The sequence below is a fragment of the Peromyscus leucopus genome, chromosome 23, assembly GCF_004664715.2.
Source record: "Peromyscus leucopus breed LL Stock chromosome 23, UCI_PerLeu_2.1, whole genome shotgun sequence".
NCBI classification, from domain to species: Eukaryota; Metazoa; Chordata; class Mammalia; order Rodentia; family Cricetidae; genus Peromyscus; species Peromyscus leucopus.
The window spans coordinates 45,805,412-45,819,359 of NC_051082.1; the positions used below are offsets into that span (position 1 = coordinate 45,805,412).

General features: G+C 49.7%; 1 protein-coding gene across 1 annotated transcript in view; it reads right to left on the reverse strand.

Annotated features, from left to right (window-relative positions):
* Nucleotides 1-13,667, reverse strand: part of Ptcd1 (pentatricopeptide repeat domain 1) — a 15,349-nt gene extending 1,682 nt beyond the window's left edge. Inside the window, exons 1-8 of the mRNA XM_028890323.1 lie at nucleotides 13,471-13,667; nucleotides 12,036-12,532; nucleotides 10,508-10,648; nucleotides 9,217-9,435; nucleotides 8,302-8,403; nucleotides 4,634-5,338; nucleotides 2,011-2,127; nucleotides 1,089-1,271 (exon numbers count right to left, since the gene is read on the reverse strand). Of these exons, the coding sequence (XP_028746156.1) occupies nucleotides 1,089-1,271; nucleotides 2,011-2,127; nucleotides 4,634-5,338; nucleotides 8,302-8,403; nucleotides 9,217-9,435; nucleotides 10,508-10,648; nucleotides 12,036-12,497 (1,929 nt within the window). The 5' untranslated portion in view covers nucleotides 12,498-12,532; nucleotides 13,471-13,667. The remainder of the gene's footprint in view (nucleotides 1-1,088; nucleotides 1,272-2,010; nucleotides 2,128-4,633; nucleotides 5,339-8,301; nucleotides 8,404-9,216; nucleotides 9,436-10,507; nucleotides 10,649-12,035; nucleotides 12,533-13,470) is intronic.
* Nucleotides 13,668-13,948: the final 281 nt, after the last annotated feature.

The window sequence follows — 13,948 nt, forward strand, 5'->3', positions numbered from 1 at the left end:
GCTCATTGTCAAGTGCTTGCTCTGCAAGCATGCTGAAAAATGCATTCTTGCACCCATGCCTCATGCTGTAATCCCTGTGCTAGGGAGGTGACACAGGAGACAAGACAGCAAGTCTAGCCGAACTGATGAGCTCCAGTTCAGTGAGATCCTGCTGAAGAAAGTCTGCGAGTGGCAGAAGGCGTTAGGTGGTCTCAGGCCTTCAGTTGCACCCAGGGCCCCTCTCTAGGCACTAAGCAGTAAGACCACAGATGACAGATAGGCCCCTCAACCCACCCATTCTTACTCAGCCTTCACTCAAGTGCTACACATGGGAGCCATCCCTGAGCACTGCCTCAAGTGTGCTCTCGCCCATTCACTGTCTCCCTCCCCACCTGGTTTGTGTCCTTCTAGGGAGGCCACAGTTGCCATTCAGTGCTCTGGAAAGAGCACAGGGCCTGACTCAACAGAGCCCCATACCAAAGTACAGAGCCTGATGTCCTTGAAGGGGGATATGTGCAGTAGCCTTTATCAAATTGTATCACCACCGGTGGGTGCATCTGCCCATCCACTGAACAGTAAGTACTGAGCACCAAACAACACAAGCACTGGGGAACCAGGTGGGCAAAGCACAGTCTCCACCTCTCTAAGCCTAGGTGGTTCAGTGAAGACAAGAACCTTGTGTGAACATAGTAAACCATGGCATCACAAGACTATGTGGGGAAGGGAGGCATATCTGAGAGGGGTACTTAAGCTGGACATGATGCTGCACACACTTGCAAGATGGAGACTGAAGAATCAGTAGTTCATGGCTAGCCTGAGTTACCTGAGACTGCCTCAAAATAAAAAGTGGGCTGGAGAGATAGCTTAGTGGTTAAGAGCACATACTGTTCTTCCAGGGGACCTGACTTCAGTTCCCAGCTGGATATCCACACTAGGCAGCTCACACCACCTGTCAGCTCCGGGGGATTCAATGTGGCTCAGGGCCTTGGGTTTTCTCTTAAAGCTGCTGAACAACTTTCGGCAAGGAAATGAATGTCAAGCCCCAAGGCCAAAACCAGAGATGGCAGCAGCTAAGGCAATGGTGGGCACTGTAGAATTGGCGCACATACCCGGTCAAAGGTGGGAGGGTACTCGGCAGCAAACTCCAGCTGGCGGATGACTACTTCGTTCACTGGGACACTGTTCCGCCTCATGTCCTTCAGGATATCAATGAGATAGGCATAGTCCAGCTTCTTGAGGGCCACATTGATGAGAGTGCTGTAGATGTGGGTGTTAGGGGTCATCTGGGATTTCTAGAACATGAACATCACATGGTCAGCAGGATGATGGTGGCTGGTAAGACAAAGCAGGTCCATAGACTGGTCTGCTCCACAGACTAGGAACCAGGAACAAGAAGGGTGGGACCACACAGCAACTGGCTGTCTGACACTGTACAAAAGCTTGTATGCCCTATCACAACAGCCCTGAAGAATTGGGGAGAAAGACTGCTACTTGGGGGTCAACAGACAGGCAGAAAATGTGTGAAATACCTCCTCACTCTTGGCTGCAGTTTATTGGTTGACAGTGTCATCACCACAAGGTGGGGGTCAGTCTATAACAGCTAGCATTAGTGCAGTGGTAGAATGTGTGGACACAACTGGGTCCTTGGAAGTGGCCACTCCTGGGGTTGGTTGGAATCAACTCAGCAAGCTCTCATGAGAGGGCCAGAGAGAATGAGCATGAGAGCAAGCCAGGGCCGAAAACTATGCTGTGCCCGCAGACCTAGCTCATCTCTCCTCTGGATATAGCTCCCATCCCTCCAGGATGTTGGGGTTCAGCCCCATTCACATCTTCCATTGGAACCAACAGCACCTTCAAGATGGCTGGCAAACCTGCTTGTTCCCAGAGGGGTCACGGACACTAGAAGGGATGCTGTCCCACTTGCCCTGCTCCACACTCATTTGATACCGCTGGGTCCCATTTTCCCAACTTTCTTGCTGAGAACTCCCAGAGTTCCCCCAGAACTGTAGGCATCCTGCTGGGGTCTCTCACCTTCATGTCTGCAAGCAGCTGCATACCATCCTTAGGTCTACGGCACCCAATGGCCAGGCTGCAAAAAGTTCGAAGATTGGGGACAATTCCCTTCTTTGCCAGGATTGGCAACAGCGCCTGTAGAACAGACATGCAGCTGTTACCAGAGACCCATAAGTCCTGGCCAGATGTGCTGATGAATCCCTTTTGTGGATGCTAGAGACTGAAGGACATAACTGCTCAGAAGCCTCTTGACTCCCTCAGCTGACTGTATGGTCTCCACTCAGCACTCAAGATTCCATGCCCTTTGCCCTTCATGTCTCTGACCTTCCTATCTTGTGTCAAGCTCCTTGGCTGCCCATCCCTGTACTAGGCCAAGGAGCCAGAAGCTCCTGATGCGAGCAGGAAGCAGCGCTGACCAGTAGGAAGTGCTGGCTGAGGGAGGTGTAAGAAAGAGGGCGTCTTTCAGCTAGGTAGGGCCTCAGAGAAGCACTGTCTTCTTAGGTTGTCTAGAGGAAGGCGTGCTCTGCACTGTGACCATCACCTATCACCTTTGACCCTCGCAGATGCCCAGGGAACTGCTTCTGTCAAAGTACATCACATAAAAACTGTGTAAATAGCCGGGCGGTGGTGGCGCACGCCTTTAATCCCAGCACTCGGGAGGCAGAGCCAGGCGGATCTCTGTGAGTTCGAGGCCAGCCTGGGCTACCAAGTGAGTTCCAGGAAAGGCGCAAAGCTACACAGAGAAACCCTGTCTCGAAAAACCAAAAAAAAAAAAAAAAAAAAAAAAAACAACCAAAACTGTGTAAGTGAGAAAACCCAGCCTGGAGTCTAGCTATCATCTCTGTGATATGGGGAAAGCTGCACATAACCAGACTGTGCCTCCTGGCCGCCCTGGAGACAAGCAGATAGACCTGAAGCTGATAACACAGAGTAAGTGCAGCGTCGGGAAAATAGATGAGGAGACGGGAATACTCTGGATTTGTACTGGGGTGCCTCATGGTGAGTCTTTCTTTTTGAGGAGATGCTGAGCCGGGGTCTCAATAGACAGCCTTGGCTAGTCTGGAGTTCACTACGTAAACTGGACTAAAACTTGGGAGATCTGCCTATCTGTACCTCCCAAGTGTACCACCATATCCAGCCCTTCTCAGATCTCTCTCTCTCTCTCTCTCTCTCTCTCTCTCTTTTTTTAAAAAAAAAAAAAAAAAAAGAAAAGGTCTGGCCAGGCAGTGACGGTGCACGCCTTTAATGCCAGCACTCGAGAGGCTGAGGCAGGCAGATCTCTGTGAGTTTGAGGCCAGCCTGGTCTATACAGCTAGTTCCAGGGCAGCCAGGGCTGTGTCATACAGAGAAACCCTATCTGGAAAAACCAAAAAGAAAAAAAGAAGAAAAAAAAAAAGAAAAAGAAAAAAAAAAAAAAGAAAAAAGAAAAGCCCTCAAGGACTTCAGGCCAGCAATGAACTCTTAATTTGGTTTTCAGACTTGTGTTTTGTCCTAGACTTGTACATTAAACAAAGATGTCTGTCAATTGGATTAAAGAAAAATGAACTTTATTTTTTGCTAGATTGTTTTATGTCAACTTGACATAAACTAGAGATATCTGAAAGGAAGGATTCTCAGTTGAGAAAACACCTACATAAAATGGGGCTGTAGGACATTCTCTTAATTAGCAATTGATGGGGGAAGGCCCAGCCCATGGTGGATTGTGCCATCCCTGGGCTGGTGGTCTTGGATTCTATAAGAAAGGAGGCTGAGCAAGCCGTGGTGAAAAGCCAGTAAGTAGCACCCCTCCATGGCTTCTGCATCAGCTCCTGCCTCCAGGTTCCCATCAGAGTTCCTGTCCTGACTTGCTTCAGTGATAAGACTAGGAATGTGGAAAACCCCCTCACATTGCTTTGGGTCATGGTGTTTCATCTTTATAATAGTAACCCAAACTAAGACAGTGGCCAAGGATGACCTTAAATTCTTGGCCCGCCATCCTTCCTCCCCAACTCCTGTGACTATAGGTGTACAGCAGTTTAGGCAGTGCTGGGAATGGGTCCCAGAGTCATATGTGTGCTAGGCAAGCACTCTACCAGCTGAGCTACCTCAGCACTTCACAGTGACTTTCTGTTTTGTTTTGAATGTGTATAGTGTTCTGCCTACATTTACTTCTGTGTACCACTTGAATACTTAGTGCCATGGAGGCCAGAAGAGCGTATGAGATACCCTGAAACTGGAGTTACAGATGGTTGTGAGCTGCCGAAAGTGCTAGGAACCAAACCCAGGGCCTCTAGAACAGCCAGTGTTCTTAACAACTGAGATATCTATCTCTCCAGCCCAAGTTTATGATGCTTCTCAAACCAGCTGAACAACTCTACAGTCCTATTCCTGAAGCACCTGCTTATCTTATGTACCCCTCCTGTTTAGCCTCTTGGAACCCGATATCCTCAGCATGTCAGCATGTCCCTTCTCCACAGGGGCCCTTCATACCCTTCCTCTGCATGGCAGTGCAGCTGGCTGGTTTGTGACGGCTCATTTCCTAGCTTCACAGAGGGCCAAGCCTAGAGCAGGCCTCCAAATGTGTCTGCTGACTACTAATCTATATTCTACAATCTGAAGTCAGAGGGGAAAGAAGGGGCGTCCCCAGTAGACAGCGCTCTACCTTTGCTCCCTCCAGGTCTCCCAGCTTGCTCTTCTTCCTTATCAGCGTGTTGAAGAAGGTCACGTCAGCCTTCACCTCATGCCTGTCCAGGACGGTCAGCAGCGAGGACTCTGCGGGGCTCCCAGGTTCCACCATCTCAGCCAGCAGAGTGAGGGTTTTGATGTCCGGCTGGAGCCCGTGCTCTGCCATCTTGCCCAGGAAGCCCTCCAGGCCCCCCATCAAGGCCAGCCTATCAGCAGGAGTGGCCACTGTCCCGAAGGAGACTACGGTCGAGGGGAGAGTTCCAAGACTCAGGATATTGAATTCCAGCTCCAAGTGGGAAGGCTTTAGGGCCAGTGGGGTGTGGGCTGCTATGTCGCCAGGTTCTGCCTTGGTTTCAACCTCAGGCTGTGTCCTGCTTGTTACCCCAATCTCAGGGAAGTCTGAAGGCCCCTCAAGTTTCTGAGACGGTTCCAGAAACAACTGCCTCTCCAGTGCCTCCACATGTCTAATTGACACACCATCCTCTGCCTTGGCCTGGACTTTCCTCCTTGCCTGAGGCCTGCTTGCTGGGGGCTGGAGTAGGATGGTCTCTTCCTGAGGCTTCAAGAGCAGCCTGGAGGCAACCTCTGGGTCCCCCAGACCACAGTCTCGAGCTGCCCCCAAGAGGAGGTTATAGCCATGCCTAGTTGGTTTGATCCCCAGACTCAGCATCTGCCACCACACCTGCAGGAGAAACAAATGTTAGCTATAAGTTCCTGCATCTACAGGTCTTTAATGGAAGTAGGTGCTATGAGTTCACAGTCAGACAACCAACAAACTCATAAGGCACAAGAAAGCTGGAGTAGCTCTACGGTACAGCAACTGCCTAGAATGTGTAAAGTCCTGGATTAAAACCCTAGCACCCCCCAAAAAAGAAGAAGAAGGAAACTGCTGGGGATGTGACTCAGGGTGTCGAGGCCCTGGGTTCAGTCCCTGTGAAGCCAGCCTATAGTCCCAGGTGGAAGGATTAAGATTAACCTGAGCAATGTAAAGTCTGTGTCGGAGGAGAGGTTGGGGAGGACTGCAAGGTGCTGGCCACCAAACCTGATGCCCTGACTTCAATGTCTAGAATCTACACGACAAAAGGAGAGAATCAACCTGGCAAGTTGTCTTCTGACCTCTCCATTGGACTGTGGAATGCAAATGCCTTCCCCCAAATATATGTAATCAAAATAGGTTTAAGAAGTTGGAGAGAGCCTGGCGGTGGTGGCACACGCCTTTTATCCTAGCACTCAGGAGGCAGAGCCAGGCGGATCTCTGTGAATTTGAGGCCAGCCTGGTCTATAGAGTGAGATTCAGGACAGGCACCAAAACTACACGGAGAAATCCTGTCTTGAAAAATGCCACCCCCCCAAAAAAAAAAAAACAACAGAAGTTGGAGAGATGGCTCAGCAACTAAGAGTACATAGCTACTCTTCCAGAGGACCAAAGAACTCTTGCAAAGTTCAATTCCCAACATCCACACAGCAGCTCAGTCTGTTACTCCAGTTCCAGAGGATCCAACACCTTCACACGGACATACATGCAGGCCAAACTTGAATGCACATAAAAATAAATACATAGGTTTCCACTCTTTTTTTTTTTTTTTTTGAGGGGGGTTTTCGAGACAGGGTTTCTCTGTGTAGCTTTGCGCCTTTCCTGGAACTCACTCTGCAGCCCAGGATGGCCTCAAACTCACAGAGATCCGCCTGCTTCTGCCTCCTGAGTGCTGGGACTAAAGGTGTGTACCACCACCACTTGGCAAATACATAGGTTTAAAAAGTGATTAAATAAAGAAGCATCTAGAAAGTATCTAACCTGAGGCTAGGCATGGTAGCACACACCTTTGAATGGCTGTGAGTCACAATGTGGGTGCTAGACACTGGACCCAGGTCTTCTGCAAGAGCAGCCAATGCTCTTAACTGCTGAGTCATCTCTCCAGCTCCCTTTGGTTTTTCCTTTTTTTTTTTTAAGATAGGTTCTCACTATGTAGCCTTGGAGTCATGTAGATCAGGCTAGCCTTGAATTCAGAGATGCCTCTGCCTCCTAGGTGCTGTAGTAACTGACCAACCCCTTTTGTTCTGGCAGGAACCTCCACAACCTGGGTATGGGCAACATTGGACACCCTACCTTATCAGAAAGAGGTGTGCAGATGGGGATTGGCAGGTCAGGCACCAGCTTGGCAAACCTTGCAAGGGTCTAATGCCTACCAGGGCAAGGTCTTCAGGAAGGCAAGTGTCTTGGCAGCCTTTCCTAAACAATGGTTAGCAGAATGGTCAATTAAGGGATACACACACACCATACTGTTGGAATAAAATGTGGTGGCAGGGATTCATGCACTAGAGTCTGATAAACTTGGCTTTTTTTTTTTTTTTTTTTAAAGACAGGGTCTCAAAAAAAAAAAAAAAAAAAAAAAGACAAGGTCTCAAACTAGAACTCTCAATGTAGACCAGACTAGCTTCAAGTCACAGCTCTTTTTTCTTTTTTGGTGTGTGTCTGTACATGGTTGTTGCTGTTGCATATGGATATATGTATTTTTCTGTACGTAAGCAGAGGAGCAGAGGCCAGAGGCAAGCATCAGGTGTCCTGTTCTATCACTCTCTGTCTTATTCTCTGAGATAGGGTCTCTCACTCAACCTGGCACAACAGCCAGCAAGACCCAGCAATCCTCATGTTACTGTTGCCCACAGAGCTAGGGTCACAGTGCTCAGGGCCACATCCATCTTTTTGCATGAGTTCTAGGGATTTAAACTTAGGTCCTTACGTGCTTATACAGCAAGTGCTCTTACCTATTGAGCCATTTCTGTGGCCCTAAATCCCAGCTCTTAGTGGCTGTGGGAATCTCAGGAAAGTTATAAATGTCTGTGAGCCTCGGTTCCCTCACCTGCAAAAAGGGGCTGGCAGTGGCCTTGAAGAAGCAGTTCAGGAAGTATGCAACACAAATAGGCATTAGTATTGATAGGTTCATTCTATGCTTTCTTTATATCATGCTACTGCTCAAAATTCTTTGCAGAGGGACAACCTTGTTGTCTTGGGTCGTCATTCTGCAAAGTAGTTGGGAATTTTCCATGGCAGCAACACCAATACCCACTCTCCACATGATTGGAGGCGTCACCTCTGGGGGATCTGAGATGGGATTAGAGTATATCTCTCACTTTGGAACTAAGTGTACATTCCTGGGTTGTACCTGTAGAGATGCCAAGAAGAGAAGGAGCCCGAGGGATGGGCTGAACACGCTCCTCCCCGCCCCCCCAACGTACTGTGATGGTCAGGAACTCCAAAATTAGACGGTCTGAGCAGAAGAGGTTTGGGATGGCTGTGCCTTCACTAGTGGGGCAGCATTTCCACAAGCCTCCCTTCCATGTTGTCCACAAGATGGAGGAAGAGCATGTCCCATAGTGATTACCACGAAGGCCAGAAGATGGCAGATATAAAAACAACTGGCACAGTGGGCTGGAGAGAAGGCTCAGTGATTGAGAGAGCACATTGCTCTTTGAGAGGACCTGAGTATGGTTTCCTGCATCCACTTCAAGTGGTTCACAACAGGCTATATCACTCCAGTTCCAGGTGACCTCTTTCTGGCCTCCTGCACACATACATATAATTTAAAAACAAAAACCAAACAAAGCTTACCCTGGCACCAGGCAGGGCAGAAAGGCAAGACTGACCTGTACAGCTTGCCGGAAGCCTGCCTTCTTGTCCTGGATGCAGCCCATGAGCAGGAAACAGAAGGTCTCCTCTGTGACTGCATGTCCCTTGTGGATGATTTCCTGGGCAAGAGAAGAAGGCAGTCTCACTCAGAAGCAATGGCAAGGCCCAGATCGGGTGGTGTCTGACCTGGTTCAGTACCAGGTCCATGCATCTCTAAGGAATAGGTACCAGGATGTAGCGCTGGGACCAGTTAGAACCAGCTCCTAGGTAAAGCACCCAACCAATCCCCCTGCTATCTCTAAGGAATAGGTACCAGGATATAGTGCTGGGACCAGTTAGAACCAGCTCCTAGGTGAAGCACCCAACCAATCCCCCTGCTATCCCCAGGCCCGTCTTCCCAGCTCTGCTCCTAGAGTCAGGAGCATTTGCAAAGCTGACTGCAGCAGCCACGGGACTTGAGGCCCTGGAATCACAAGACTGGTTTCAAGACCCACCACCACCACCAGCCAACTATGGGCTCTGAGTTTCTCAGCCTCAGTTTCCTCATCTGTCGCAAGGACACACCTTCTAGGACATCTGAACAACCCTTTAACCATGTAGGGACTGTACAGGGTGAGTACGGTCCCCACCAGCCTCTTCAGTGTCAAGCTGGGCAAGACCTCCTAAAAGACACTCCTACCTCTCAAAAACTCTTGTCCTTGACACTCAGCACAAGGACTCCCTTTCCACACCATCCTCTTGACACACCGCTACTGTCACACTGAGGCCATACAAAGCTAGGTCATGTTGGATATGTGTGCAAACCCCAGCATAAAGCATGGGCGGTCTCAGCTTTTCTGAACATTCCAGGTGAAGAGAGACAGACAATCTCTTTCACTTGTCCCACAGGATTGGGCCTGACTTCAAAGAGCTGGAAGAAGGGAAGTCCCCACCTTGAAGACATCAAGGCACATCCTGAGGTCTGCACACTTGGCGGTCACCTTCAGCAGGGCATGGTATGTTTTCAGGTTGAACTGGAAGTTTTTGGCCTGGAGCTGCTGTCGAAGCTTCAGCGCACTCTCTAGGGCAGAGTCCTTCCAGGGGGACTCCGCACAGACATTGAACAGAGCTGTGTATGTGGCATCTGAGGGCTCCAGGTCTCTCTTCTTCATCTGTTGAGATGGGAGAAGACTGAGGGAGGTTCTAGGAGAAGCTGGATACAGAGATCACCGCCACTTTGAAGGACCCGAGAGAGGTCTGTTACCACATCTAATTATGACAGAAGCTAAGATGACCCAAGTGGCACCTTATACATGTATTCAAACTCCCAACTCAACCAGAGGGACTATGAAAACTGAGTCCTTACTCATGGAAATGCTAACAGGAAACCATCCTTCTGGGGTACCTGAAAGAATATTCTAGAGCTGGTGTACTTGTATCAGGAGCTTCTGATGGCCCTATCCTCAGGCCTGACCAGCTCACCCTGACTATCCAGGGGGCACAGAGTGGGTCTGTTCTGGAAAAGGGGGACCAGTGCTCACTAACTGAGAGCTCATGAGCCAGTGAACTCTCCTTAGAAACCAGGATGCGATCGTTCAGAAAGATCATTACAATGATTAATGTACCTACAATGTACTTTCAGAAGTGCAGTTTTGTCAGGTATATTGGCATCTTAGCTCTCAGGAGGCAGAGGCAGGCATGAGTTCAAGGCCAGCCTGGTCTACATAGTGAGTTCTAGGTCAGCCAAGACTACATAGTAAGGCCGTCTCAAAAACCAAAAAAAGAAGTACAGATTCTCTGTTTGCTCTGGCCAGACTGTGAGGACGGGCGTAGTGTACCAAATAAGAGGACTAGGGTTAGCAAGGGTTGGCTGGAGTGAGGACTCCCTTAGCTTCTGGCCCCAGGAGAAGATGGGTTGTCTCTTGTTTGAGTCTGCAGTTGTCCAGGGTAAGGCTGTTTCTTGATTCAGGAAGGAAACAGAAACAGGGTTTGTGTGTTGGGGTCTGTAGAGAGGAACACAGACTAACTGGGCATGGCAGCAGAGAAATAAGGGGACACGTGGGTTCCTAGCAGCCCAGGCACCTGATGAAGCATGTCTCTGTCACCTCACTTAATTCCCCAAGAAAAACTCAATTCGGATTCCATGTGGACAGGCCTATGTCATCTGCCCACAGTGACACTATGCTCAGGATCTGCACCCAGCATGCACTTCAGAGCCTTGGGCCTATCCTGACCCACACTCACGTCATTATAGAGCTTGAAGGCCTTCTTCAGGTAGCCGATGCGCCCACAGCCTCCGATCAGCACTGTATAGTTGCACTCCAGAGGCTGCAAGCGCTCCTCCTTCAGCATCTGCCTCTCAAACAGATCCAGGGCCTCCGCCAGCTAGGGAAAGAGCCAAGAGGAGAGAGGGCTCAGGATGGTCTCAGGACCTTTAACAAGCCAGGGAGAGTCGGGCACACAATTGGCAGGAAGCTCAAAGTCATTCTAGGCTACACAGCATGTTTCAGAACAGCCTGGGACTCGTTTTGTTTGTCTCCAAACAAAAACCCCAACAAAAACAGAAGGCCCCCAGCAGCGGGTGGGAGGCAGAGGCACCCTTCTGACATGGTACGGGCCAACAGCTCTCTCCAACTGCAAACTTCTGCCCAAAGTAGCCTTTGCCTGGACTGGAAAGATGGCTCAGAGGTTAAGAGCACTGACTGCTCTTCCAGAGGTCCTGAGTTCAATTCCCAGCAACCACATGGTGGCTCACAACCATCCGTAATCAGATCTGGTGCCCTCCTCTGGCCTGCAGTCATACATGCTGTATACATAATAAATAAATAAATAAATCTTTAAAAAAAAAAAAAGTAGCCTTTGCCCATCTCTAATTTCCTACACCATTCTGTCCCTCAGTACATGCTTTCACTCCTTATCATTTGTTTTCGGTTTTGTTGTTGTTCTGAAGATTACACCAAATGCCTCTACATGCTTGGCAAATAATTTACCACTAAGCTGAATTCCTAGCCCAATTTCCTTTTTTTTTTTTTTTTTTTTCTGAGACAGGGTACAACTATGTATGCTAGGCTGGTTTCAAATTCAGAGATCTGTCTGTCTCAGTGCTGGGATTAAAGGTGTGTGCCACTATACCCAGCCCTCACTCCTTTTCTTATCTGTCCATTCAAATAATAGCTACTGCCAGGCGTGGTGGCATACAAAACAAGCTCAGTACAGTGGCATATGCTAGGAAATCCCAGCACTCAAAATGTTGAGGTAGGAAGATTATAAGTTTAAAGCTAACCTGAACTACATAGTGGGTACCAGTCAGCCAGGGATACACAGCAAGACATTCTTGAAAGAATGGTGGAACTATTAAAATGAGTCAGAGCTGGCAACAGTTAGAGGTCAAGTTGTTAAAAAAGAACAAATCATGACCCAAGAAAATGTGAGATGGACAAAAAAGACTAGTGGGATTGCCATGTAGTGAGTTAAAGATAGGCAGGGGGCTAGCAACATGGTTCAGCAGATAAAGGTACTTGCAGTGTAAGCCTAGTGACCAGAGTTCGATCCCTGGGCCCCACATAAAGGTGCAAAGGAAGAACCAGCTCTACCAAGTTGTCCTCTGGCTTCTACCTGTGCATGATGGCACAAACATTCACACATGCACAAAAACAGTAACAGAGATGCAAGGACTGAGCACGGAACACTCCAACTTCAACAACTGAGGACGCTACACTGCCCCACGTAAAACGCCAACGCAGCAGAAAGGAAAACCCCAAGGTTCTCGGACCTTTCCTTCCTTGATCAGACGTTTGCACTGAAAGAAGTACCAGTATGGGGTGTTCCTCCGGCCCCGCCACAGTCTGGGCTCCAATCCTTCCTCCTCCCCACCCTGCTCCTTGAGCCGCAGGTTATACATCTGGGCTGTTGACTTGTGGAATATTTTCCGAGAAGAGTATTTGTCAGAGAGGGTCCCAAAGCTCTCTTCGTCCTCCTCCTCCTCCTCCTCCTGAGGGGCCACCGTGCTGAGCTTGCTGGAGTCCGAGCAGGGGCTGCTCATGTTCCTCTGGCTCCCTTGGTGGGAGTAAGAGCTGCAGAAGGCTGCTGACACCTGCCAAGGTGGCCATGCCGCCCTCAGCTGTGCAAATCCCTCCTTGCCTCCTGTCCATCGGGTAGATCCAAGAAGATCCAAGTGTTGAAGGACAGACAGTCCTATGGGGTGGGGGCCAGAAAAGAGCCGGGAAAGTCTCATGAGGTCTATAACTGGCCTTCTTCTGCTTCTACAACCTGAAATCAAGAAAAATAAGGAAGTCACATCAGCCCACGTGTAAGAGTTGGAAAGAAGAGAGAAGTGTAGTTATGAGGGTGGCTGAGTTAGGACGCCTTGGCTCAGGCTGGGGGTGCGGAGTGGGAGATGGGCCATATTCATAATCTCAGCACTTGATGGGTAGAAGACAATCAGAACAAGGTCATCCTCAGCTACATACCAACTTCAAAGCCAGCCTGGGCTTCTTGGGATTGTCTCAAAATAATAAAAGGAAAGGCCAGGTGTGGTAGCCCGCACAGTTAATCTCAGCACTTGGGAGGCAGAGTTCTGAGCTAGTTCGGGCTACAGAAATCCCATCTCGAAAACACAACAACAACAAAGAGGGCCCCAGCCTGTCTCAGCAGATGAAGGTGCTTTCTGCCATGCTTGATGACCCGAGTTTGATCCCTGAACCTACTTGGTAGCTGTAGTGAAAGCTGTTCTCTGACCTGTACACATGTGTACGATGCACGCATAAATCAATGTGGTAGTCTTTAATCCCAGCATTCAGGAGGTAGAGGCAGACAGATCTCTGTATACACATAAAATCAGAATAAACTTTGTTTTTTGAGACAGGCTCTCTTTCTATTGTAGCTCTGACTGGAACTCGATCTTTAGACCAGAGACCTCGAACTCACATAGATCCATCTACCTCTGCCTCCCGAGTGCTGGAGTTAAAGGCGTGCGCCACAGCCCGGCTCAGGATAAGCATTTTAAATCTTAACTCTCCCTCCAGACAGGGTCTCATGTAATCCAGGTTGACCTTGAACTTTTGATTTCCTGCCTCCACTTGTCACTTACTGGGATTACACGTAAGCGCCAACACTCCCGAGTTTGTGTGGTGCTGGGGCTCGAACCCAGGCCTTGGCTCATGTTAGGCAAGCACTTTGCCAACTGAGCCACATCTCAGCCTCCTTACCTGAATTGCAAACCTCTAAATTAGATGCATAGAAGATGTCAACCCCGTAGGGGGACCTGGGACCCTCGGGCCGCCCCTGCCTCCTCTCCTCAGGCCTTCAGAGCCTGGCTTTTCTCTTGTGCCCGACGCCCCTGGCTTGGACAGGGTCCCTCGGGTCCAATTTCTGACCGGCTCCCCGGATTCCTACGAGGGTAGAACAGGAACTCACTTAGGATGTCCCGCGCGGCGAGGCCCTGTGAAGTGTCTGTCCTCAGTGTCGCAGGTCTCGGCCCCCAGTCACCTCTCTTACCTTCACTACACGCGCCAGAAGCCCCGCGCAGGCGCACTTTGCGTCGCCGCCTCACAGGTGCTTTCAGAGTACGGCCCGGAAGGGCGTTCGGCCAGCGTCTAGCCAGGCCTGAAGGAAAGGCAGGATTCCGCGCTCTATTGGCTGGGTCTGGGCGGTGGGCGGGGAGGAAATAGGGCCGGCGCGCTCCCG